The following is a 24,972-nucleotide window of genomic DNA, read 5'->3' on the forward strand; positions in this document are numbered from 1 at the left end:
GTGTCCAGCCCCGTGGGGCACTTTCTCCCGGCACTTAGTTCAGCAGCTGAGGTTTGCGCCCTGTGGGCTGACTGTCCTTTAGGGCGTATTTAAGGGTTAAGTGAGGTAGTACATGATGGCGCAGCGCCAGTGGTGGTGAGAGTTCGGGAGTAGTTCCGGGTGGTGGGGATTTCTGCATTACTGATTTTACGAAGGCTCCTGTCTTGTGCTTTTCATGAAACTTCCCGGACTCGTCCAGCACGTGTCTGTCCCTTGGTCTTGAACCTAAAATAAACAGTATTTGATTGCTCCTTTCCCCACCCTTTATTTGCGTTACTCGGGTTTCCCCCGCTCTCGGGCTCTTCCTTCTGCCGAGTGTGTATCTCTGCTGGGTCCCTTGGTCGGGCAGGACCGGGTCAGATTGTGTTGTCTGCGGGCCCCGTCCCTGCTGGTCAGTTCGGGTCTCCCTGGCCCGGGTCAGCCCTTGCCCATCCCCCGTCTCACCGGCTGCGGCTTCCTCCCCGTAGGCGTCTGGACTCCAACGCGCTTCACTGTGACTGTGAGATCCTGTGGCTGGCGGACTTGCTGAAGAGCTACGCCCGGTCGGGGAATGCGCAGGCAGCGGCCACCTGTGAATACCCCAGGCGCATCCAGGGGCGCTCGGTGGCCGCCATCACCCCGGAGGAGCTGGACTGTGGTGAGTGAGTCCCGGGACCCAGGCCCGCATTGGTGTCCAGAGGGCATAGCGTGTGCAGCCCTGTCTCCAGCTGTCACTGGCTGACCCACAGATCAGGTCTGGGTGGGGCCTGACCGGACCCTGCTTTACAAAGCCCGTCTCTGTAGTACCTGTAAGAAACTATCTGGTAATAAACGTGGGTTTAATTTTCAGGTTTCCCTGCAAAAAATAGGCCCCTGAAATGCACCACTACCTGTTGCTCCTTCCAGGCCTCTGCCTTTAGAGGCTGCAGCTGCCTGGCCGGCAGGACCCACGGGGGGCTGGGGGGCGGGGGCGGGGGCGGTTTCTGGGGGAGGGCGCAGGGCTGCTGGCTGGGAGCCGACAGCCTCCTGGGTCTGGATCTGGGTGGTGGCCACGCCCAGTGGCCGTAGGCCGAGTTTGTCTGCCTTGTCGCACCTGTGCACCACTTGTGCGTTCGCAGTGCCTCGCGAAGAAACAAGAAAAGGAGTGAAACCAAATCCCGCCGGACGAATCTTCCTGATAAACAAACGCCCAAGGAATCCAGCTTTTCTTTTAAGTTTAGCACTTTTGCGGGGGGGTGGTGGTGCTAAAATTAGGTTCTCCAGAGCATCGTTATTATTTTCAAATATTGAAAACAAAATTAATTACTTTGAAGGTCACTCCATTTCACAGGAACCCCCCCCCCCGCAGTTATGTAACTTCACTCGTCGCTGTTTGTAACGCTTTACGAGCGATCCCCGTACAGTCAGGCTCCTCTGCCTCTAGTGTGTGCAGGTGACTGACTTCAGGGCCACCCTGTGGCCTCCGCGCGTCGTGCCCGCGTCTTTGTAAGGGCTGCTCTGCTGGCAGGGGTCCCTCAGGGTGGGCAGCAGTGCTGTGCTGTGTGCACCGCGTTCTCCAGACTGTCTCCTTAGGGTCAGCTTCCTGGGCAAAGGACGGGTGGAGAGGGGGAGGTTGCTCCCTCTGACCTCTGCCTTCTGGACCTGCTCGGGGGTCACGACAGGTTCACTTCCCTGTGCCCACCTTGGGGCTGCCCTCCTGAGTCGGCCTGGGTTCTGCCCACCTCTCTTCCGGGGGAGGAGCGGACCCTCCTCCCTCAACCCCAGCCCAGCCCAGCTCCGACCTTGTCAACAGGGGCCAGGCTGGGGTGACCGAGGCGGTGGTGCCTTGAACTTTCTGAACTCCCGGGGCCTCGTGGGACGCCTGGGGATGATGCCTCTGCCCTTAGTGTCCTGGCAGGTCCTTGGTTGCTGCCGGTCACTCGGGGTCACTGGGGGGCGCTCAAGAGGGTGGTCCTTCCTCCAGCTCCTTCAGCACCATTGCCTCTTCCTGGAGACAGAATGGAGAAGCAGAGCTTTCTCCACGTTCCCGAATTCAGCACGTCAGAGAGGATGGCGAGTGGGCGAGTGTGGCACCAGGGGTGAGCGGTGGGGCTGGGGGTCCTCCGGCTACAGCAGAGGGAGCCGCAGTGTCCAGACTGGCATGGGGAGCAGGGCGCCTGGGAGTGGAAACGGGAGCAGCGCGGCCTCGGGGGGTTAACGTGGCCGGCGGTGAGTCCGAGGGGTTTCCTGTTGACGCTGTGCAGTAATAGACAGGCAGACGGCCTTTTGCGGCTGTTTAAGGTGCCAGGTGTTGTGAAAGCACTGTGCACACACTTGCAGGCACGTGCACGCATGTACACACACACAGGAGCACACGCATTTGCACGTGGCAGGTCAGTGAATACATCTGGGCTGAGAGGGGTCAGCTCTCTGAGTTTCCTGGTTAGTAGGTGACCAGTCCAGCCTGCTGTGAGGGCACAGAGGACAGTCACCCAGCAGCTGGAGTGCAGGAGGGATGCCTCTCTGTGCTCAGTGACTGGGTGGCCGTAGGGACTGCAGTGGGAACCCCACACTGAGATGGTCCCGCGGTTGGGAGCCCCTGGCCGCACCTGCACAGCCTCTGCCTTCGTGGCGGCTTCAGCTGAAAAGTGCCACTGTCTCTCCTTTCATTCCCTAAAACTGTTGGCTCACGAGTGTCCGGCTGTCTCGGGGGGAGCGCCCACTGAGGTCGTCAGCCGGTGCTCTGTCTGTCAGAGGCTCAGCGCCACCGGTTGCCAGGGTTCTCAGCGGGTGGACCTCAGAGGCTGGCAATGCTGTGTAATTCGGCTCTAACACCGTCTTCTCCGTGGAGATGCCCCCCGCCGTTCTCGTGGGAGTGGTTTTGTCTCGAACAGAAGGGATTTGCTCTGGGTTCTTGTCACGTGATGGTTTAAGACCAGGAAGGCCCGCTTTCCTTTTTGGTGCAGAAAGGCCGCGGATCACGTCGGAGCCGCAGGACGCAGACGTCACCCTGGGCAACACCGTCTTCTTCACCTGCAGGGCTGAGGGCAACCCCAAGCCCGAGATCATCTGGCTCCGAAACAAGTAAGTGGCTCCGGACGGGCCGCCGGGGGCGCTGGGTCCCATTGCATCCAGGTGCCCGTGAGCCACGGCCGGTCCGCCCGCCCTGACCCTCCTCCCTGGAAGGAGAGCAAGGAGCAGGAGTGCTTTCCGGGCAACCTTCCCGCTTTGAAGTCGCCGCCGGGCACATCCCGGCCTCTGCGAGGCGCACGGCCCGAGTCACCCTCTGCCGGGCTTGGTCCGGGTCAGCGAGGCCGGTCATCATGGAAGGGGCAGTTACCCCCGTCCGGGGAGAGGAGCGGGACGGAACCGGGGCTGAGGTCCCTGCGTCCCAAGGAGGTGAGGGGGGTCCTCCCTGCGGGTGGCATCTTCAGGGAGACCCTGTGAGGTGAACGCACGCACTTCGCTCCTGTGCATCTGATTGTCTCCGGAAACCCAGGCCTCGCCTTCTGTCCACAAGCATCTTGGTATGGGGGGTGGTGTAGTCAGATCCCCGCGGGGCCCGGGGGTCAGACCACCGAGGGTCGTCTGGGTTGAAGGGTGGCACCTGCACGCATCCGCTTTGAACCGAGTCCTGCGCAGGAAACCTCCGCGGGAGGCCACGTTCTCGTCGTTGCCCCCGTGCTTGCTGTAAACGCTAGCACCCCGGCCTGCGCTCACTCACCAGCAGAACCTCCTGTGGGTTCAGTGTGGCCCGTAGCCCCTGGCTGGGTCTAGTCGCGATGGTGAGAGGAGATGGGCCCCTGACACCAGCTCTCGAGTCCAGCGGTGTTTGCACAGGAGAACAGGGCAGCAAGCCTGGGGGGTCACCCGAGATGCACCTGCCACGGAGGCATGGAGTGGTTCTGGGCCTGACTTTGTCGTCGACCTAGCGCAGCTGACGCCGGGCTCGGGGCCAGAGCTCTGTGGGGAACGTGAGACGCTGGCCTGTCCCCAGTGCCTTGGGATCTGGGACAGCTCTGAGGGTGGCAAGAGGTAAATTCCAGAGCGAACACGGGAGAGCTTCCTTTGGGGAGTGTGCGTTCAAAAGGCAGAGAAGCACAGATTCGCTCAAGGCCAGCACACCTGCATTCGTGAGTGGTCACACCCACGTTTGTAAGTCAACACTTTGATACTAAGAGTTAACATCGCAGAGCCAGTCACGGCAGAGGGAGACCCAAGGCCCCAGTCCTGCGTCTGGTGCACGGCTGCGCCCCGGGGCCCATCTGTGCAGCAGCCCAGCCTCCCTGGGGCGCACGGTGTCTGTGGGAGAAAGCCGGGCCACGTCAGGAAGAGCCTCACTTATGGGGCCTGAGAGGTCTGTTGCCTCCGTCCGGAAGTGCTCGTGAAGGACGGAGATGCCAGTTTTGGTGGCGTGGTTGGTGCAGGTGGAGCCCAGCATGAGGGAGGTGGGCGGGGAACCGGACAGCGCCTCCTGCGGCCGGGTCTGTAGCCTGTGGGCACCTGGATTCTGAGAGGGGTCCTGGGAAATCCCTCGAACAGTGGCGGTGTTGTTCTGGGGACGTTTGTAATCTTCCACTTTTAATAACTTAAATGTTTCTACCCCTTTGCCTCGAATGGATTTGCCAGAAACGAAGGGAAAGTTTTCCTGTGAATTTTTTCCACTCTGTTCAGTTTTTCCCTTTGGAACGAGGACCACTTTGAAACATTTGTAGGTTGAACATGTAAATGATAAAAGTGAATATGTGAGTTAATTACAGATGCAAATAAACACAGTGCGTAAACACTTTTCCCAGAAATGCCGGTAAGTCAGCCTGCTGGGAAGGAAGGTTTCCAGGAAGGCGAGTTAAGGCCCCGCATCTCCAGGTGCTGCATGCCTCCAGGCTGGGGCCTCCGTGCCAGGACAGAAGCCCGCCGCGGGGGACCAGGTGTTTCCTTGTTTCAGAGCCTGAGCCTGCCAGGTCTGTCTTTCCAGTAATGAGCTGAGCATGAAGACGGACTCCCGCTTGAACCTGTTGGACGATGGGACCCTGATGATCCAGAACACGCGGGAGACAGACCAGGGCATCTACCAGTGCATGGCGAAAAACGTGGCCGGAGAGGTAAAGACGCAGGAGGTGACCCTCAGGTACTTCGGGTCTCCAGGTACGTTGAGTGCTCACTCAGACGCTTAGAGCCCACCTTCTTCCCGGTCCACTCCTTTCTTTGTTTGCACCTGGTGGTAAAAGACAAACACCAAGGTCTCCCGTTTAAGCTGCCGCAGCAGGGTCGGCTCAGGGTCATAGGTGACCCTCAACCATTGCCCTGGTCCACCATCAACCCCTGATCCAGGACGGCCACTCAGAGTGGACAGTAGAGACAGGCGCTGCTGGGAGCACAGTGCAGAGAAGCTGTGGACACCTGGGCAGACACGTGCCCCGTCCCCCGACACCTCCCACTCACGCTGGTCCCAGGGGCTCCTCTCACTTGTTGGCAGTGGACTCTCTCTTGTGCTAAGGGCTTTGGCTGTTTTAAAAGAAGCCAGAAATCTGAATTTGTATGCAGAATTCCCAGGCCTAAAATATTGGCACCTGAACTGAAAAGATTGTTTGAGCCAAAGGCAGCATGGCTGTGGCCTTGATTGGCCTGGGTCCCACCAGGTTACAGACCCCGCCCTTGTCGAAGTGTTGACTTTTGGAGCCTTGGTCAGAAGAGGAGCTGTGGCCCTTGGAGCAGAGCCCAGGGTGGGCCTGATCCCCCGTGGCTGCTGGAAGAGCACAGGTGGCCAGGCCGCCTCCATGGGCCTGTGTCATTGTCGTGTAGGTGGGCCAGGGTCTGTGTTTCCCTCATGGTTTATCGTTCAGGGTATTGCCAAGGGCAATCCCAAGCTAAGTGGTTTGTGTGTTTCTTTGATTAGATTCCTAGTATGAGACCTTCGTATCACTTGGTTCATCCCAGCATAGGCACAGTCAAGATTTACTGATGAGTGAGAGTTCCCAGCTGTCGAATTTCACTTCAAGGGAAAGTGCAGTGCATATATCGCAGCCACATCAAAGCCCTTTAATCCCATGTTCCCCGAGTGGAGCAAGGCGTCCAGCATCTTTGCAAAGTCACGTGGCTGTGAACCTACCACAGACAAGTTAGAGCTCCCGGTCACAGAAGGGGCTTGCGCTTCATTTGTCAGGCACAGGGAAACCCACGAAATACTGAACAGAGTGGTGCAGTTCTGTAGGTATATGTCAGAGGACAAAAGGGAGTAATAGAGCATAAACAGTGCATTTCCTTAGCAGAGTTGCTGTGTTAGCGGAATAATTGATTCCTAGCTGGGAATATTAAAATCTCCCTGTGGCCTGAGAGTTCCAAGTCTAACCCCTTTCGATCTGAATTTTTGTTTCTCTCTCGGGCACGAGAACCTTCTTTAGTGCACTAGTCTGTGCATGTTGGCACTGCTCCCCAAAATGCACAGGGAGGGTCTCCCACAGTCCGTGACTGGAATGCCACTGCAGAGTGAGTGGGTCAGCCAGTGGCAGCCTGCCAGCCTAGACTCGGGGCTGCCAAACCTGGACCACTGCCTGTTTTTCCAAGATCTTTGAAGTAAAAATGTGTCTTGGGCTTCCCTGGTGGCGCAGTGGTTGAGGGTCCGCCTGCCGATGCAGGGGACACGGGTTCGTGCCCTGGTCCGGGAAGATCCCACATGCCGCGGAGCAGCTGGGCCCGTGAGCCATGGCCGCTGAGCCTGCGCGTCCGGAGTCTGTGCTCCGCAACGGGAGAGGCTGCAACAGAGAGAGGCCTGTGTACCGCAAAAAAAAAAAAAAAAGTGTCTTACATTTTTATGTGAACAACTTAAGAGTAATATTTTAGAATACATGATAATTATATGAAGTTCAAATTTCAATGTCTGTTAATTAAGTTTTATTGGAACATAATCACATGCAAAGATTTATGGCCTGAAAAGCCCAAACAATATGCTCTGTGGCCCTTTACAGAAGTTGCCAACCCCGTGATGTGGGTAATGATAATGGACCCGTTTGTAAGTCTCCACGAGTCACAAAGGGCTAAATGTACTCTGTCTGTTTTGAAGCTATTATTAGGGGCATATAAGTTTGCAGTTTTTAATCTTCCTCATGAACTAAACTTTTGATTATTAATGCTTTTTGCCTTAAGGTTAGTTTGATTTTATATGGATGCAACCCACTTTCTTTTGATTAGTGTTTGTCAACTATACTTTTCGCGTCATTTTGCTCTGAACCTTTCTTTTTTACGTTTTTTTACATTTTTACTGGAGTATAGTCGATTTACAATGTAGTAGTTTCAGGTGTACAGCAAAGTGAATCAGTTATACCTATACATACATCCACTCTTTTTTAGATTTTTTTTTCCCATATAGGTCATTACAGAGTATTGAAAAGAGTTTCCTGTGCTGTACAGCAGGTTCTTATTAGTTATCTGTTTTATATATAGTAGTGTGTATGTGTCAGTCCCAATGTCCTAATTTATCCCTCCCCCTCCCTTCCCCCTTGGTAACCACAAGTTTGTTTTTTATATCTGCGACTCTATTTCTTTCTTTTTTTTTATAACCTACAGGTTTTTGGTTTTTTTAATTATTATTATTATTTATTTATTTATTTATGGCTGTGTTGGGTCTTCGTTTCTGTGCGAGGGCTTTCTCTGGTTGTGGCAAGTGGGGGTCACTCTTCATCACAGTGCGCGGGCCTCTCACTATCGCGGCCTCTCTTGTTGCGGAGCACAGGCTCCAGACGCACAGGCTCAGTAGTTGTGGCTCACGGGCCCAGTTGCTCCGCGTCATGTGGGATCTTCCCAGACCAGGGCTCGAACCCGTGTCCCCTGCATTGGCAGGCAGATTCTCAACCACTGCGCCACCAGGGAAGCCCTGTGACTCTATTTCTGAACCTTTTTCTATATTAGTATATTTTGGGCGTTTGTTGTAAACAGCATAGAGCTAGAGTTTTTTTTAAAAAACTCACACTGACTTTAAAAACGAGTCCATATACATTTATTGTGGTTAGCAATTTAGATTTATAAATGCTACCTCTTACTTTGGACAAGTTATCCAACCTTTTCTATGTTTCTTGCCTTGTTTTGAATTTTTTTTTTTTCATCTTCTATTTCCTACTTCTAGTTTGGAAGTTATATACCTTATTTCCTTTCTGTAAGTGGTTATTCTAGAGAAATTTCAAATGCATTCTTAAATTATCAACGTTTACAGTTACTGTCTTTACGTTTGTCTCAAATATAACTACCCACCTTAGTTTCTAGGCTGAGTTCTGTTTTTTAATGTATAAAAGGTTGTTATGTTGTACTGTTAATGTTTGTCTAGCTGTACCGTGTAGTTATCACTTCCAGTTCTTTTTATTTCTTCCTGCATCTCAGCTCCTCCACTGAGGTCACTTTCCTTCTGCCTAATGTAGTGTGAAGTAGACAGCAGGCCTATATGACGGCCCACTTTGGGTTGATAAAGGCTGACATGAGGTTTATTTCTCCCTTCTACTCAGCAGAGGTCCCTGCGGGGGGCTGGGGGGTAGGAGCTGACTTTCTCTTTCTCGTACTGATGGTAGAGCATTTTGGGGACCCGTCCTAGAGTTTTCTGTCTGGCTCTCATCCTGGGGTGTCCTCATCTTTCTATCTCCTAAGGGTCCTACAAGCCACATGTACAATTGCAGGGCCGTGCCAATGCCTCACGATGGGCTTCGCCTTTGGTTCTTGTCCCTGTACGTGGCTCCACATCTCCAGTTTGCCATCCTCTGGAAATGCTAACATTAAATGTCACTTCTGTGTTTTCTGTGATCCACTGTTACTTAGATGTGTGATAAGGGGGGTTTAAAAATCAGCAAAAGTATCCGAAGAGCTCTCCTCACGAGGAAGAAATATTTTTCCTTTTTCTTTTATTTTGTATCTGTAGGAGGTCATGGATATTCACTAAACTTCTTTTGGTAATTACTGTAATTCAAACCACTGATGTAGGTCAAATCATTATGCTGTACACCTTAAACGTATACAGTGCTGTGTGTCAATTATATCTTAATAAAACTGGAAGAAAAAAATAAAGTAGTTTAAAAATAAAAAATAAAAATGAACAAACGAGAACAGATGTAGAGAAGTCTCTTTCCTGTCTCCTTCCCTGGTCCACGTAATTCCCACCTCCATCCCACCTCCTTCTAGAAAATACTGCCAGTGCCTGCAAGGCCAGGGCTACTTCTTACTTACTGGATGTTAGAGACCTTTCATTTCAACATATGAGGGACTTCCTTACTCTTGCCCTTTTTATGGGTGGTGGCGGAATCCCATTATCCAGACAAAACATCTGTGTAACCCGTTCCCTTTGGGGTACATGTCACGGGTCTCCTCTCTTTATCCAAAACCCTTTGGGCCAGAGGTGGTTTGAAATGTGGAAATTTGGGGATTTTTTTTCAGAAGGGCCACATGGTACGTAATCCATTTACTGACTTGAACTGTCACGGAATCTTGGACAATGCCCCACCCAATCAGTATATAAAATCCTGTAGCAAACTGAGCGGATGTTCACAGTAAGCGGAATAATGGAGATTGTGAGTAGCCTCGTGCTAGAGAGACCAAGGAAAGAAGTTATGAAAAAATATTTTATTTTGGGGTTGGAAAATCGTGGATCAGGATGTCAGCCTGAAGAAACAACGCAGTAATAAAAACCCCTTTTTGTACATATATTGTTTTACAAGCCAGTAAAAAGTATTGGGTTGGCCAAAAATTTCGTTTGGGTCTTTCTGTAACATGCAAAGACCCGAACGAACTTTTTGGCCAACCAGGTATCTGTGGGGTACACTCCTAGCAGAGTCATTTCTGCGTAAAAGGGTGAAGGCATTTTTAGTTTTGATGTATGTGGCCATGTTTCTGTCCAGGTGGACCGTGGCAGCTTGTGCTACCCCCGTGTGAGCGTTCTGTTTCTTCACGTGCTCGACACACAAGCTCAGTAATAAGTGTGTGGGGTTTTTTTTCTGGATTTAGAGTTGAAACATCATCTCATTGTAATCATCATTATAACCATCTCTCTAGAGTATTAATTTGTATTTTTCTTTCTATGAGGGAAATTTGTTATTTCTATATGTTCTAAATGCCCTTTGAAAACAATGTCTATAACCAGTAAGAACCACTAGCAAGGTTTACTGAAAAGACTGGCGTATACGTTTAGAATTTAAAAGAAGTAAGACTTCTGCAGAGTTTGGTCCACGTTTGAAGAAGGAGTCAGTCCGTCAGGGCTGCTGATGGTGGCTTGACCTGAGGCCACGACCCTCGTTGCGTCCTCACATTTCTTGAAAGAAGAAAGGAGACAAAGTGTGCAATTGTATTGTTTCTGTTTTACTTATTTTAGACTTTAACAGCTAGAATGAATAGCATGAAAATAGAAACGCCAAGCAAAAGCATTTGCTAAACTGGAGGATTTTAACTCTGAATCTGTGTTTCCTGTGACAGCTCGCCCCGCTTTTGTAATCCAACCCCAGAACACGGAGGTGCTGGTGGGGGAAAGTGTGACCCTGGAGTGCAGCGCCACGGGCCACCCCCCGCCGAGGATCACCTGGACCAGAGGCGACCGGACCCCCCTGCCCGCTGACCCGCGGGTGAGCATCACGCCGTCCGGCGGCCTCTACATCCAGAACGTGGAACGGGAGGACAGTGGCGAGTACACCTGCTTCGCCTCCAACACCGTGGACAGCATCCACGCCACGGCTTTCATCATCGTCCAAGGTGAGAGCGTCCACGCAGAGGCCCCGGCTCCCCCAGCCTCCCTGGCTTGCCCTCAAGCCAGCCCCTCCGCGGGCTCCGCCTGGTCTTCCAGCCCCGGGTCCTGCTTCATCCTCTCCCATCACATCTGACCTTCGGTGGGACTTGGTGATATGTTTATTTTCCAAGTGCAGGCTTTAGGGGGTCAGAGCTTTAGTTTTCTGCTATGTTCCCCACACGAATGTGGGCACGCATGCCAGTTCACCAAGGCCTGCGTGTACGGAATCAGTATGTCTTACACACGTCTTGGAATTTCCTTAGGGTCAATTTTTGGACATAGGGTCTGAGAATATGTATAGTTTTAAGACTTAATGCTGTGTGTTTCCAAATTCCTTAATTGACTCTGTAATGAGTTTATTAGTTTTCAAATAAATTGCCCAGCGGGACTTTGGTCAAGAAGCGCTGGGACAACACAGAAGTGTGAAATGCAGAGAGTGAGTTCTTTCCTTCTCCTCTGTCCCCACCGGCTTCCTTTGTCCCCCACCCCGCTTCCTCTGTCCCCAGTGGAAGCCACGTCACTAAAAGTTGGTCCTTAATCCGTCCTCTGGCCCTTTCTTTGCACCTATGACCAAGCAGTCATGTCACTGGTTTTTACCTTTTTTGATTGTGGTTGTTGCTTTTATAAAAATGGAATTATATTGCATATATTATTCTGCAATTTTTTTTCACCCAGTAATAATAAAATAACTCCTGTCACTATGCACAGTTGCGCTAGATGACATTTTATACCATTTGCAAATGTTAGTTTAGGTTGAGGAGTGAGATGAATCTCTTCGAGTCGGGCCCCTTCCAGGAGCTGAAGTGGGTCGTTACCTGTGTTCTGTGTTGTAGCCTCAGTGCTGTTAGATTAAGAGTCTTCTGCACGCTTGTCAGTGTGACGCTGAGAAGCGCCAGCGTTTGGTTTCTTCCTTTTCACTTTCCGGCATCTTCCTCTGCTCGGGGTGCCACACCCACAGTCGGGGTCCTGGTAGGACTCTGAGGGCGTGCGGTGTGCCTTCAAAACGGCGTTTTCACCCAAAGCTGTCTCCTAAATGTTGCGTTTCCAACGTCTTTCCCTCCGGAAGCGCTTCCTCAGTTCACCGTGACGCCCCAGGACAGAGCTGTCATCGAGGGTCAGACAGTTGAGTTCCACTGCGAGGCGAAGGGCTACCCACAGCCGGTCATTGCCTGGACGAAAGGAGGTGAGGTGTCAGGCAGGACGGTGGCCCACTCCCTCTGTCCTTCCCTTCCTGGGACTCGGACCCCCCGGGCAGGCCGGCGCTGGCTGAACCCGACGTGACCCAGAGCTGCGGGCACGTCGGGTCACGGGCCACCCCCGCACACACAGGACAGGAGACCTGTCCGCACCGCGGACCTGGATGTTGGGCCCGTCTCCTCCCGAGTAGTCTGGGTCCCGCCTTCAGTGTGCACCGAATTAGCCTCTGGAGCAGATTTACTGATGTGCAGATAGAACCTTCTAGAAACCGGTGGTAGAATACATGTACCGTATATATGACTTTCTCACTTGAATTCCCAGAGTTCTCTTGCTGCTCCCCAAGAGGTGTTGTGACTTGACCACGTTAATTCCTTGGGTGGGACCCCAGCCGATTTCTCTAGCTGGGAAGCTGCTGGGCGCACAATGTGGGGAAGGCCCAGCCCGTCACCCCAGGGGTGTGACAGCAGCCTGGCCGGGAAGGCTGCGGAGAGGCAGGTGCCCACGTTGGTGGACCATCAGGGTCTGCTCTGGACTCGAGGGGGTGACTAGCGCTGGACCAAAGGGCACTACCATCCCTTCCGCCCCTGAGGGGCCATTGCCAGGGATCCTGGGAGCAACCTGGACGAGAGGAGAGCTCCATGTTTTCGGGAGGAGAGGCTCATTCCTACTTGGGGAGCTGCTTGTCTTCAAGCAGCACCAGCCCATCCCCTTCCCAGCCCACGACGCCTTCCCATCCCTCGTCCCCTTTCCACCCCCACCCCTCTGTGCCCAGCCTGGGACCGGCCTCCCCCTGTCTCCGAGTCTGCACACCACCCCGGCTCTTGCTTACTTAGCCCTCGACCCCCTGGTCCCTGCCCCTTGCTCCTTCTCTGGAGAGTCTTGGGGGGGCCGGGTCTGTGTGCTATTTGTCCCTGAACTGTCGCACACGCACAGGTGTGTGACAAAGGCCGGGACGGTGACTCCAGGCCAGATCTGGGGAAGACGAGCTCTGCGACCCCTTTGTCCCTCAGCGAGGGTTCTGCCTGACCCCGAGGCTCCCGTCTCCCACCTCTAAGGCCAGGCTTGTGTCCGTGTATCCCTGTCACTGAGAGTGCCTCCCCACCTTGCAGGGAGCCAGCTGTCGGTGGACAGGCGGCACCTGGTCCTGTCGTCAGGGACCCTTCGGATCTCGGGCGTCGCCCTGCACGACCAGGGCCAGTACGAGTGCCAGGCCGTCAACATCATCGGCTCCCAGAGTGTCACCGCGCACCTGACAGTCCAGGCCCGAGGTAGGCAGTGGTCCCGCACCCCTCCCTGCGACGGACCGTCCCCCAGACGCGCATCCCGAGGCTGTCGTCGTAGCCTGTCACTCCCATGTCGGCAGTGAGGACAGTGCCGCATGTGGGACACGGGTCACGTTATGTCACTGTGTCATCTCTGCCTTCCCTGGGGGTGAGCAAGGTGGCCCCGGACCCAGCAGCACCGGCTGACCTGGGAACAGGCCCCCATGTCCTCCTGGACACGAGGTTCTGCCTCCTGCTGGCCCCGGGTCCCTGTGGAGAGCCGGGAGAGGAAAGCAGGAGGGGTGATGGCCTGGGGGGTGGGCGTGGAGGGGGGCTGCCTGCAGAGGGTCCCTGGGGGTCGGGGCCTGGGTCTGCTCCAGTGCTGAGCAGGCAGGACAGTGGGCGGCCCGTGGGTGAGGTCATCAGCCGGTCCCCTGCTTCCTCCCGTCACCAGCTCTTGAGGGGTGGGGGTGGGGGGCTTGGACTTGGCAGCTCCAGGCCGCCCCAAGCAGACCGGAGCCGTGCGGACAGACCAGATGCTGCTGCGCAGGTGGAGGCTGGCAGCCTGGACCGTCCCTCGGTCCCGTCCGGCTCCTTGGCTCCGGCAGCTGCAGCGGGAGCGCTCCGTGCCCTGGGCCTGCCCGGACCAAAGGCGGGGCTCTGCTCGCCTGAAGCTTTTGGAACAAATCAGGAGTCTCCCGGGTTCTCCACGTGTGTCAGCCCATGCCCCTTGCCTTGCAGTCACCCCGGTGTTCACCAGCATCCCCAGTGACACGACGGTGGAGGTGGGCAGCAGCGTGCAGCTGCCGTGCAGCTCTCAGGGGGAGCCTGAGCCCGCCATCACCTGGAACAAGGTAAGGGCTGCGGCGTGTGGCTCCCCTGCCCGCGGCTTCTCCAGACCCCCCGTAGCTGGAAGGCAGCCGTGGTGTAAACAAAACGAGACAGACTTTGGACGTGCTCCTTTACGAGTCCTTTTTGGTGACAAAAGCAAAGAAAACCCTTTTGTTAGATCCTTGGTCCCGTAATCACTAGAGAAGGTTTCCCGTTGTTTCATTTCTCTGTGTTGTTCTTATTAAGCCCAGTAAAGAAATGAGTATCAGTGTTTCATTGCAAGCAAGTGTTTTAATATGGAACTTGTCCCTGGAGGTCGTGCACTGGAGGTCGTGCAGTGGCGCCCCGGGAGGGAAGTGCAGGGTCGCAGGGCCCTGCAGCCTCGGCCTCGCTGGGTGTGACTCAGGCATCCTGGCTTCTCCCGCACCACCCACCCCAGTACACGTCCCAGGAAGGTTGCCGTCTGTGGCCACGCCCCGGCACGCGCACCCCAGAGATCCAGGGACGTCCCAGAGTGAGGTCTTAAGTTCTTCTGGGTCCTTTGCGAGCAGGTGGGAGAAGTTCATGCCCTTGAATTGGCGTCGGGCGAGCTCCTTCCAGCGTCGGCGGGTCTCAGCACAGCCACCGTGATGGACCCATGAGCGAGGTCCTGGCAGGTGGTGCTCCTCTCCAGGGTAGATGCCTGTGCTCCGCAGTCTGACCCCACCGTTTCTTCCATTTATCTTGCTGCAGGATGGGGTCCAGGTGACAGAAAGCGGGAAGTTTCACATTAGCCCCGAGGGCTTCCTGACCATCCACGACGTGGGGCCTGCGGACGCCGGCCGCTACGAGTGCTCGGCCCGGAACACGATCGGGCAGGCGGCGGTCAGCACGGTGCTCAGCGTGCACGGTGAGCCCGCAGCACTGACGCTCCCCGCGCGGTCGGAGGCGACCGAGGAGAGCAGGGAGCCTGGGGGTTTGGGCGTTATCTGAAGACAGCACAGCGCAACCTTGCAGGGAGGTGGGCGGGATCCAGAGAGGCACAGCCGTCCTTCCTCCTGCTGCTGTAGGCGCTGCAGGCCGATGTGGTCGTGCCCTTGGAGATCTTGCCTCGCTCTGGGTTTCCTGGTTGGTTTAGTGGTCACCCAAACCCCCTCAAATTCTACAGCATGTCATTTACAGTCACCATGTGGCAAAGCACAGACGTAGTTACTGCTGTGAAAGAATCCCGGCCCCTTCACTCTGTTTCCTCTCTGTTCTGGGTGTGTGTGGCCTTGTGCGGTCCTGGCGTGTATTAAGTCTTCATTTTAAACCCCCAGATAATCGAGGACCGTTCCCTTCCCTGGACTGGTTGGTGGCCCTAGAGCCAGGTGGACCCCGGCTCTGTGCCGGCCTGCGGAGCTCACCCAGGGCATCCCCTCCGGCCCCACCACCTGGTCCATCCAGGTGTCACCTCCACCTTTCTGACACTCCATGTGTTCTGGGCCAACAGGGTAAAATGCACAGCCTGCAGATTGGCATAAAGTCTTTTTAAAAAAATATTTATTTATTTATTTGGTTGCGCTGGGTCTTAGTTGCAGCTCGCGCGCTCCTTAGTTGCGGCACGCGAACTCTCAGTTGCAGCGTGCGTGTGGGATCTAGTTCCCTGACGAGGGATTGAACCCGGGCCCCCTGCATTGGGAGTGTGGAGTCTTTTAACCACCGCTCCACCAGGGAAGTCCCTGCATAAAGTCTTACAGTTCGACCCAAACCTGCACTTTGTCTCCAGCTCTCTCTGTGCCCCGCTTCCACCTGCCGCCCCCCGGCACAGAAAGCCTGAGTTCTCAGGTAACAGAGCCTCCACACCCAGGCCCCTCCTCTGGACGATCCCCCAGTTCCTCCCACAGGAAACATCCTCCACCTGCATGTGCGTTTTTGCCTTTTCCACTTTAATCACCTAATCTGCCTTCCCCGAGGACTGGTGAGCCTCAGACCTGCCTGGGTGTGGTTAATTTATATGCCGACACCTCACAGCCCATACTCCACACTCCCTGCACGGTGCCTGGAGCCTGTGGGCACCTGCAGACAGCAGTAAAGGCGAAACTGGAAACCTTTTTTTTTGAGGGGGGAAATGTTAAATGACCTTATTTTCCCATTATATGAGAGCGTGAAGTGATTATAAATTAAATCGGTGAATCTCCTGACTTAGAAACTGTTTTTTTCCATTAATGTTTATTTTTATACTTGAAAAATAATGTTACTTTAACATGAATTAGTTACACGTGAAGTTTAAAAATAATCTCCCACCCATAATCCCACTCCCCCAAAATAACCACCCTGAACATAGTGAATTTCCGTTACCCTTTTTCTAAGGCATATAAAGAAGTGTTTTGGGATGATTTTTCTGTGATCATTGCTTGAAGAAAAACAAAGTCAGTTTAAATCATTGATAGTAATGAAATATTAGGGTAATACAATTATGTAAGATTGTTCTGTCCATTTGTCTAACACATGACATAAAAATACTAGCTTCTAAAAATTAGTAAATTGGGGCTCTGTTTGAGATCGGTGTCAGGAGGGCCTATGTCCCAGTCTGGAGGGGGATGTATTCCAGGAGGGAGGGGTGTGTATCCCAGAACCAAGTGAAGGCAACATTTCAGTGAGGACATTATCAGCCGTGTCAGGTTTTCTAGAAGGTGGAGTATTTTGAAGGTAAAGATACCGTTTATTAAAATGCATGCTGTTGGTGACCTGGCATGAGACATTTTGGAAAATAAAGATAAAGATTGGTTGGAACAAGGTTATTTTATTTAGCAAACTCTAAACGCTAGAAAAATGTCAATATTAAGTGAAAAAGGAATGAAAAGAGGAAAGTAGAAAGGGAGCCGTAGCTTCGTAGGTGTCAGGTGTATCCGAGTGTGCCTGAGTGTGCGTGAACATACGTGCACGCATGTATAGTTACGTGTGTGCATATATGGTCACGTATGCGTGTGCACATGTGGTCATGTGTGTGTGTGTGCGTGCCCACATGCACACATGCTGGGTGTAAGAATGTCTGATCCTTCCTTTGGGGCATAGGGTGAAGCGAGAGCAGAGTCTCGGGAGGGTGGGCGGGCAGAGATCCAGCACCCAGGCAGGTTGACCTTTGATGGGAGGAACACAGAATCCACCGGAAATTGAAGCACCACACTCTCCGCCCAGCAGGGCAGCTGCTCTGGCGGGTGGGCCTGAGTCAGCGCCTCCACTGTTGGGCGATGCTTTGGTAGAAGAACTTCAGTGTTTTAAGTTACAACTACCTTGTCCTTTTATGGCGTATCCCATGATTTAAAAAATTAAGCGTCTGCAACTTCCATACAGCTTCTCGTAGAATTTGTGATGACATAACTTAAGGTTTGGTGTGAAAAGTAGAAATAACATTGGAGAAAAGCATGCCTCAGTCTGAGTGACATAGAGTCTAGACATTATTCTCTGACTCACTTGTGTGCACGTTTTCCGGTGACTTGCGACCTCGCATTTCCTAGTTCCCGATGTCAGTAGGAACGGGGACCCATTTGTAGCCTCATCCATTGTTGAAGCAATCGCGACGGTGGACAGAGCCATAAACTCCACGCGGACGCACTTGTTTGACAGGTATTTGCAGAGGCGGGCGGGGCTTCAGAGGGTGATTCTCGGACGCAGTTTTCACCGGTTTGATGGGAACAAAACACGGTTTTAATCTGAAAATCAATAAACAGTGTTGGTGTTAACTTTGCTGGGGGTTAAGATAACAGAAAGATGCTCCTTTCCAAGTAGAAACTGAACTATGATTCACAAATAGAACATTTAAACCATTTTTTGACTCATTATTTTGGCTTGTTACTCAGTGACTTGGCAAAAACAAAGCATTTCCTAAGCCCTTCGTGCATTTGTTCATCTTGGCAATTCTAGCGTGTTTTTTCTGCATTTGAGCTGAAATAGTATATTGGTGTTTTTTTCTACTGACGTAATTAATTATTTGTTTTTAGTGTCTTTTGGTTTTGTTCGTTTGTTTTGTTGCCTTCCGCTTGGGATGAGTAAGGTACGATACCTTGTGTCTGTAGAAACGTAGCCACAGAAATATTTAAGAGCGATAGTTCTCCTTTGGGCGCGAGTGACCTTTGTTCTCAGTCATCTGTTCCGTTCTTCCCTTTTCTTCCCGAACACCCGCTAGCCGGCCCCGCTCCCCGAACGACCTGCTGGCCTTGTTCCGGTACCCACGGGACCCCTACACTGTGGAGCAGGCCCGGGCCGGGGAGATATTCGAGCGGGCGCTGCAGCTGATTCAGGAGCACGTGCAGCACGGCCTGATGGTGGACCTGAACGGAACGAGTCAGTACCCGGGCGGGGTCCACACCCCGCAGATCCCTTCCCCATGACGACGTCCAGCCTGTCGGGCCCGGGGTCTGTGATGATCGCGGTCACGTGCGGGTTGCCTTGAGCTGGGACAGTCCTGTGGCTCCCCAGGTCTGATGGGAGACCCAGCAGTGACCTGACATGTGCTCAGCACGGGTGGTCGTGCTGTCCTGGCCCCCGGGTTCTGACCATCGGGGCCTCTGGACCAAGGAGCGCCCCTCGGAGGCCGTGGGTCCAGGTTGGGGCTGTTAGAGAGGACGCTGATGGAGCCCCAGCAGGTGCCGCGCAGACGGCGAGGGTGAAGCCCCCCGCTCCTCTGCCCGCTGCAGGGCCCCGCCCGAGCCTCTGCAGGGCCGGAGGGGGATTAGCGCCCAGACAGTGTTTAGGAGGAAGCGTTTTCCTTGCTGACCCTTCAGCCGTTCAGGACTTCTCAGGGCGGCTGTGACAGAGCAGGCGTGCCAGCCTCGCCCTTCTCTCTGGGGAGGCGGGAGATGCCAGGCTGTCGGGTCTGAGCCCGACGCCAGATGGCGATGGCAGCCCAGTGTCCTATCCCTGCAAAGCTCCTCTCTCGTGCAGGCCTCCAGCGCTTGTGTGTCTGACTGCTGCTCCCCCAGCCTGGGAAATGTCACCTCCATCTCTTTACTGCTTCTCTATGTGGGTACTTAGGACGCTGTCCTCTGCAGAGGGGAGCTGCCACCTGTCTTCTTTAAACGTACACGGGCGTCGGTCCCGAAGGGAGACGCGAGATGCGTGGTGACCACCCCGCGGCCGTGTGGGGAGCGTGGGCCCTGCGTATGGAGCCCCAGGCGCCGGTCTGGGAGAGCTTGGAGCGGGAGCTGGTGCGCCAGGTCCTTCCCAGACTTCCCTGCGGGAGCTTCCTCACCTCCCTGCTTGTTCTCTCCCGGGTCCCGGCACTGCTGTTCGGTCCGGTAGGCCCAGCTGGCAGGGGCCCCGGGCCAGCGCTCGTGCCCGCCTGGTGCCCGGGCTGCTGAGGTGTGTCTCCACCTTCTGTCCAGGTTACCACTACAACGACCTCGTGTCCCCGCAGTACCTGAGCCTGATCGCCAACCTGTCGGGCTGCACGGCCCACAGGCGTGTCAACAACTGCTCGGACATGTGCTTCCACCAGAAGTACCGGACGCATGACGGCACCTGCAACAACCTGCAGCACCCGATGTGGGGCGCCTCGCTGACCGCCTTCGAGCGCCTGCTCAAGGCCGTGTACGAGAACGGCTTCAACACGCCCCGTGGTATCGACCCGGGCCGGCACTACCACGGGCACCCGCTGCCCATGCCCCGCCTGGTGTCCACGGCCCTCATCGGCACCGAGGCCATCACCCCGGACGAGCAGTTCACCCACATGCTCATGCAGTGGGGCCAGTTCCTGGACCACGACCTGGACTCCACGGTGGTGGCCCTGAGCCAGGCCCGCTTCTCCGACGGGCAGCACTGCAGCTCCACGTGTAGCAGCGACCCGCCCTGCTTCTCGGTGGCCATCCCCCCCGATGACCCGCGAGCGCGCAGCGGGGCGCGCTGCATGTTCTTCGTGCGCTCCAGCCCGGTGTGCGGCAGCGGCATGACGTCGCTGCTCATGAACTCCGTGTACCCCCGCGAGCAGATCAACCAGCTCACCTCGTACATCGACGCCTCCAACGTCTACGGCAGCTCCGAGCACGAGGCCCGCGCCATCCGCGACCTGGCCAGCCAGCGGGGCCTGCTGCGCCAGGGCATCGTGCAGCGCTCGGGCAAGCCGCTGCTGCCCTTTGCGGCCGGGCCGCCCACCGAGTGCATGCGCGACGAGAACGAGAGCCCCATCCCCTGCTTCCTGGCTGGCGACCACCGCGCCAACGAGCAGCTCGGCCTGACCAGCATGCATACGCTGTGGTTCCGCGAGCACAACCGCGTGGCCGCCGAGCTGCTGGCGCTGAACCCGCACTGGGACGGCGACACCGTCTACCACGAGGCCCGCAAGGTGGTAGGGGCGCAGGTGCAGCACATCACCTACCGGCACTGGCTGCCCAAGGTGCTGGGCGAGGTGGGCATGAAGATGCTGGGCGAGTACCGTGGTTACGATCCGGGCGCCAACGCCGGCATCTCCAACGCCTTCGCCACGGCCGCCTTCCGGTTCGGGCACACGCTGGTCAACCCGCTGCTACAGCGGCTGGACGAGAACTTCCAGCCCGTGGCGCACGGCCATGTGCCGCTGCACAAGGCCTTCTTCTCCCCGTTCCGCATCGTGAACGAGGGCGGCATCGACCCGCTGCTCCGCGGCCTGTTCGGCGTGCCGGGCAAGATGCGCGTGCCGTCCCAGCTGCTCAACACGGAGCTCACCGAGCGCCTCTTCTCCATGGCGCACACGGTCGCGCTGGACCTGGCCGCCATCAACATCCAGCGCGGCCGCGACCACGGCATCCCGCCCTACCACGACTACCGCGTCTACTGCAACCTGTCGGCCGCCCACACCTTCGAGGACCTGAAGAACGAGATCAGGAGCCCCGAGATCCGGGAGAAGCTGCAACGGTGGGTGTGGGGGGACAGCCCAAGGGGGTCGTGGCCCCTGGATTTGAGTCTCTGTCTGTGCAGCCTCGGGGGTGGGGGGCACGTGGAGACGGGGAGGGGGCAGGTTGAGGCTTGACTTCAGAGATGAGGGGCCCTGTCCGGCGGGCCTGATGGGAGGGGTGTGGAGGGATGAGATCGTCGGGCAGGACGAGACTGGCCCGCGGGCGCTTCGGGGAAGAGACCCTGCTGCAGCCTTGGGAGCCGGAGCGCCAGCCCTTGGCGCCGCAGGACGGGCGGGCCCCCAGCTATGAGGCTTTGTCCGGAGTCCTCTCCCTAAACCTGCTGTCCCCCAGACCCGGGCCTGTCGCCCGTCCCCTGCACCCCCGTCCGTCACAGGCAGCAGCCTCCCCCCTCCTGGGAGAGGGCTCACTGGGCCGGGGGCACGGAAGTGGAGGACGCCCAGCGCGTGGGGCAGGGCCCCTGGAGACCCCCGGGCAGCCCCTCCTCCGTGGGCCCGCAGAGGCCAGGGCCGGCCCTGTCAGGCCACGAGGGGCCGGCGTCTGGCGGGACGGGGCTTCCTGCCTGTAGCGGCTGCCTCCTCCCCAGGATCTCTGCGTCCAGATCGCTGCTTAGACAGGGTCCTCACGACTCCCCCGCCCCCACCCCTCTCGTGTCCAGTCTGCCCTGGCTCCTTAAGTCCTGTTTTTCTCGTTAATTGTTCTAGTCTCTCTGGGGGGGTCTTTAATGGAAATAACCACTCACTAGAGTTTTCCCACAAGGGTCCCCTGTAGCCCGCTGGTCACTGTGTACTTACAGTATGTTTGAAAAGGAAAAATGCTTTTCTGTAAAGGCCCACGTGGGTCATTTTCTGGACGCTCCTGCTCACTAGGAGGTAAATCGCTGATGCTTCGGTCACACGCTTGACGCTGCGGTTCAGGCGTGTCCTCTTCAGGGCCTGGCCTGCGCCTTCCGGAGAAAATGCCTTTTACTCGTAGTTTATCGCAGGTTGTGAATAAGCGAGCGTCACGCTCTACAGTTGAAGATGTTCCGGTGTTCGTTCACATAACAGTGTCAGGTTGCCCGGTACGTAAACGCACGCTCCCCCGGTACAGGGACCTTTGTGGCACGGGCTGCTCAGCTAGGGTGTGTGGACTGTCTGTGTTCTTCATGCTTGAATATCCTCCGTTGTTCTTGTCCAGACTGACGAGATCACTTTCCCGGTGTTTCTTTCCTTTGCCCAGCGTCTGTCAAAGCCGTCTGCTCTCCAGCTCAGCGCTGCTGGGGGCTGGGGGCCCTGAACCTCGAGTTCCGGGGACCCTGGAGAGGCTGTCAGTGTGATCCACCCCCAGGAGAGTCACGCGCTTACCCGCCTCTGCGTCAGGCCTGACTCACCGAGTGGGGATGAGACAGGTGCCCGGGCAGAGTGACGACACGGGACAGTGCGTCCCAGCTGTGGGACAGTGACGCTGTCAGGGAAGAGAGGCTTTTAGACGGGGCTTAAGGGAGCGTGTGCTTGCACCTGTGTTGGTGGCATCCGATCAGATCTGTCCATTTCTGGGTGCACAGCGAGGGGGAAGTGTGGCCTGTGCTGGGGGGCTGTGAGCAGGAGGGTGCCCTGCTTCGGTCTGGGGTCTGCGGGGCCCACCTGTGTGGCCAGTCCCCCAGGGGTCGGGGGAAGACGGAAGGGGGCCCTGCCCAGGAACGGGGTGTCTCCTTTGGGAAAAGCCCCTGCAGGCGGAGAACCAAACTTGCAAGGCTCTTTCTGACTGTGTTTCCATATGAACTAAAGTTCAGTGTGAACGTCCTTGAATTTGGATAAAGTTCAGTGTGAACGTCCTTGAACTTGGGGAGAGGGAGGATGGCGTGTCCTCGGACTGAATGCCCTTCCGGCAGCTTCGCGCTCACCCTGCTCCTGAGAGGGGGAGCGCTGAGGACGGCCCGGCACGGCCCTGTCCGCAGTCCGCACCCCTAGTCCAAGCAGGTGGAAAAGGCGTCTCGGTTACAGGATGCACTTAAAAGGCCCAGTGGAGCTTTGGGTGGCAGCTGAAACGAAGCCATCATCGTCCGCCCAGGGTGTCGGGAGAGATCAGATAAGAACAATGTTAGAGAAGTTGTCAGCTCTTTGCTTAGAAGCATTTATTTCTAAGGAATTGGAAGAATTTGATGAAAAAGTTTGTTCTTGAACATTAGACCTTGCTGTCTTAGTCTTTTGTGCGATTCCCACTTAGTAAGTAGCTTCTTCACAGCAAGTGTGTTTTCAGTGTACGGCAGGATCCCAGTATTGTTTTGAAAACGTGTCTTTAGCTGTGTGTGTAGCTTATTCTTCATGTGTATCAATGACAAAAACACTGGAAGGGTTTCCAGTAAATGTCAAGTTGTCTCTAAATAGGCAGGAAAGGTGTGGTTTTAATTTCCTTCCTTGTGTGTTCTTGGCTTCTCTAGCTTTGTATGATAAATATATCCGTGTGTGTATTTTATCATGCGTATATGAACGGGAAATAGCAACACATCTTTAAAACATAATGGATAGATGCTTTAAAGAAATAAGTGGATTTTACTAAGTGAAGACCTGAATAACGTCAAATAATGATGAAGAAGCCACGAGGGTTTTATTTTCCGCTGGTTGCTGTGCTCTTCACCAGGTACGGCTTTGCTCAGTGAATTGAAGGCTCTGCTTGGTCTCGTAGGTTGTACGGCTCCCCGCTCAACATCGACCTGTTTCCCGCCCTCATGGTGGAGGACCTGGTCCCCGGCAGCCGCCTGGGGCCTACCTTGATGTGTCTGCTGAGCACACAGTTCAAGCGCTTACGGGACGGGGACAGGTAAATGCAGATGCACCTGCCGCCAGGTAATTCGGTAGGTGGCCGTGTGCCGGCAGTGTTTCTGGAAGGTGGCCTGTGCTGGTCCATCAGAGGAGCTGCCCCTGCTGATGTCACTGCACATTTCTTGGTCTTCGTTTTCTGAGTGGCTCACAGTAACGTTTGAGTCCATTTTTAAGTGATAACCTAATTGAACCACTTACGTCTCATCACTGGCGAAACTGAGTGTGGGGAATATTTTAACCAGCCCCCTGGGGCTTTTCCGTGTCGTGTTTTCCCTGAGCTTTGCTCTCGTTCTGGGGAACGCAGGTTGTGGTATGAGAACCCGGGGGTCTTCACCCCCGCCCAGCTCACGCAGATCAAGCAGACGTCGCTGGCCCGGATCGTGTGCGACAATTCAGACAACATCACGCGTGTGCAGAGGGACGTGTTCCGAGTGGCCGAGTTCCCCCACGGGTACAGCAGCTGTGACGAGATCCCCCGGCTGGACCTCCGCGTGTGGCAAGACTGCTGTGAAGGTGGGCGTCCCGGGGCCCTGCCGCTCACCGGGGTCCGTCCTCCTTCACCGACAGTTTGGGTGGAAGCTTAGTGCCCGCTAACGCACGGGCTGGAATCGGCACAGCAGTGAGAACACAAACGAAACAGGCGGCTCTAGGGGTCCGTAAATTCTGGAGTGTCCATACCGAGCAGTACAGTGGAACCCGAGGATAATTAAAGTCATGGTTTTGAAGAATTTGTGATGCCAGGAGATAGGAGTTAGCAATGAGAACTACTAAGTAAAAGAAACAGACAGCAAAACTTTAATGAGCTTAGCTCCCAGCTTTTCTTTAAAACCTATCACACGTCTGCATTTCATAGCCTGCCTGTCTGTCCCCGCAGATAAAATATGAACAAGAAACAGATCGCAAAGCTTGCCAGACATCAAATTTAATTTTAAAACTGCGTGCTGTGTGTTCTCAGTGTCCAGAAGAGCTTGTGTAAGCAGAGAAACGTGCCATAAATCACCTCCTGAGGAGGTGGAGAGTGTGACAGGCAGCTGCGCGGCGGCCTCACCCAGGCACCTGGGAGCCCACGAAGGCGGCGGTGCCTGTCCTGCCGCCGCGGCTGTTTCTGGATGCGCCGTCCAGGCGGCTCCTACGCAGCATTCCCGAGCCGGGTCGTAGCTAACCTCGACCGCACGTTCTCATTTGAACATAATTTCGGTTTAATTCCAACTGTGATCAGAGACCCAGGGAACATTGCAATGGGGGGAACACTGAGGACCCATTCTGGGTAACCCCACTCTTGT

At 55.2% G+C, this 24,972-nt stretch overlaps 1 protein-coding gene across 2 annotated transcripts in view; it reads left to right on the top strand.

The window, feature by feature from the left end:
• The window catches only part of PXDN (peroxidasin), a 66,895-nt gene that overhangs the window by 33,806 nt on the left and 8,117 nt on the right, over positions 1–24,972 (top strand). For both annotated transcript variants that reach the window (XM_030844492.2, XM_060309567.1), the window contains 13 exons: positions 507–676; positions 2,964–3,081; positions 4,973–5,142; positions 10,441–10,713; positions 11,814–11,930; positions 13,054–13,212; positions 13,948–14,060; positions 14,770–14,926; positions 17,517–17,625; positions 18,185–18,342; positions 19,383–20,886; positions 23,553–23,687; positions 23,994–24,202. In XM_030844492.2, coding sequence (XP_030700352.1) covers positions 507–676; positions 2,964–3,081; positions 4,973–5,142; positions 10,441–10,713; positions 11,814–11,930; positions 13,054–13,212; positions 13,948–14,060; positions 14,770–14,926; positions 17,517–17,625; positions 18,185–18,342; positions 19,383–20,886; positions 23,553–23,687; positions 23,994–24,202 — 3,392 coding nt within the window. The remainder of the gene's footprint in view (positions 1–506; positions 677–2,963; positions 3,082–4,972; positions 5,143–10,440; positions 10,714–11,813; positions 11,931–13,053; positions 13,213–13,947; positions 14,061–14,769; positions 14,927–17,516; positions 17,626–18,184; positions 18,343–19,382; positions 20,887–23,552; positions 23,688–23,993; positions 24,203–24,972) is intronic.

The sequence above is a fragment of the Globicephala melas genome, chromosome 12 (assembly GCF_963455315.2).
Source record: "Globicephala melas chromosome 12, mGloMel1.2, whole genome shotgun sequence".
Taxonomy (NCBI): Eukaryota; Metazoa; Chordata; class Mammalia; order Artiodactyla; family Delphinidae; genus Globicephala; species Globicephala melas.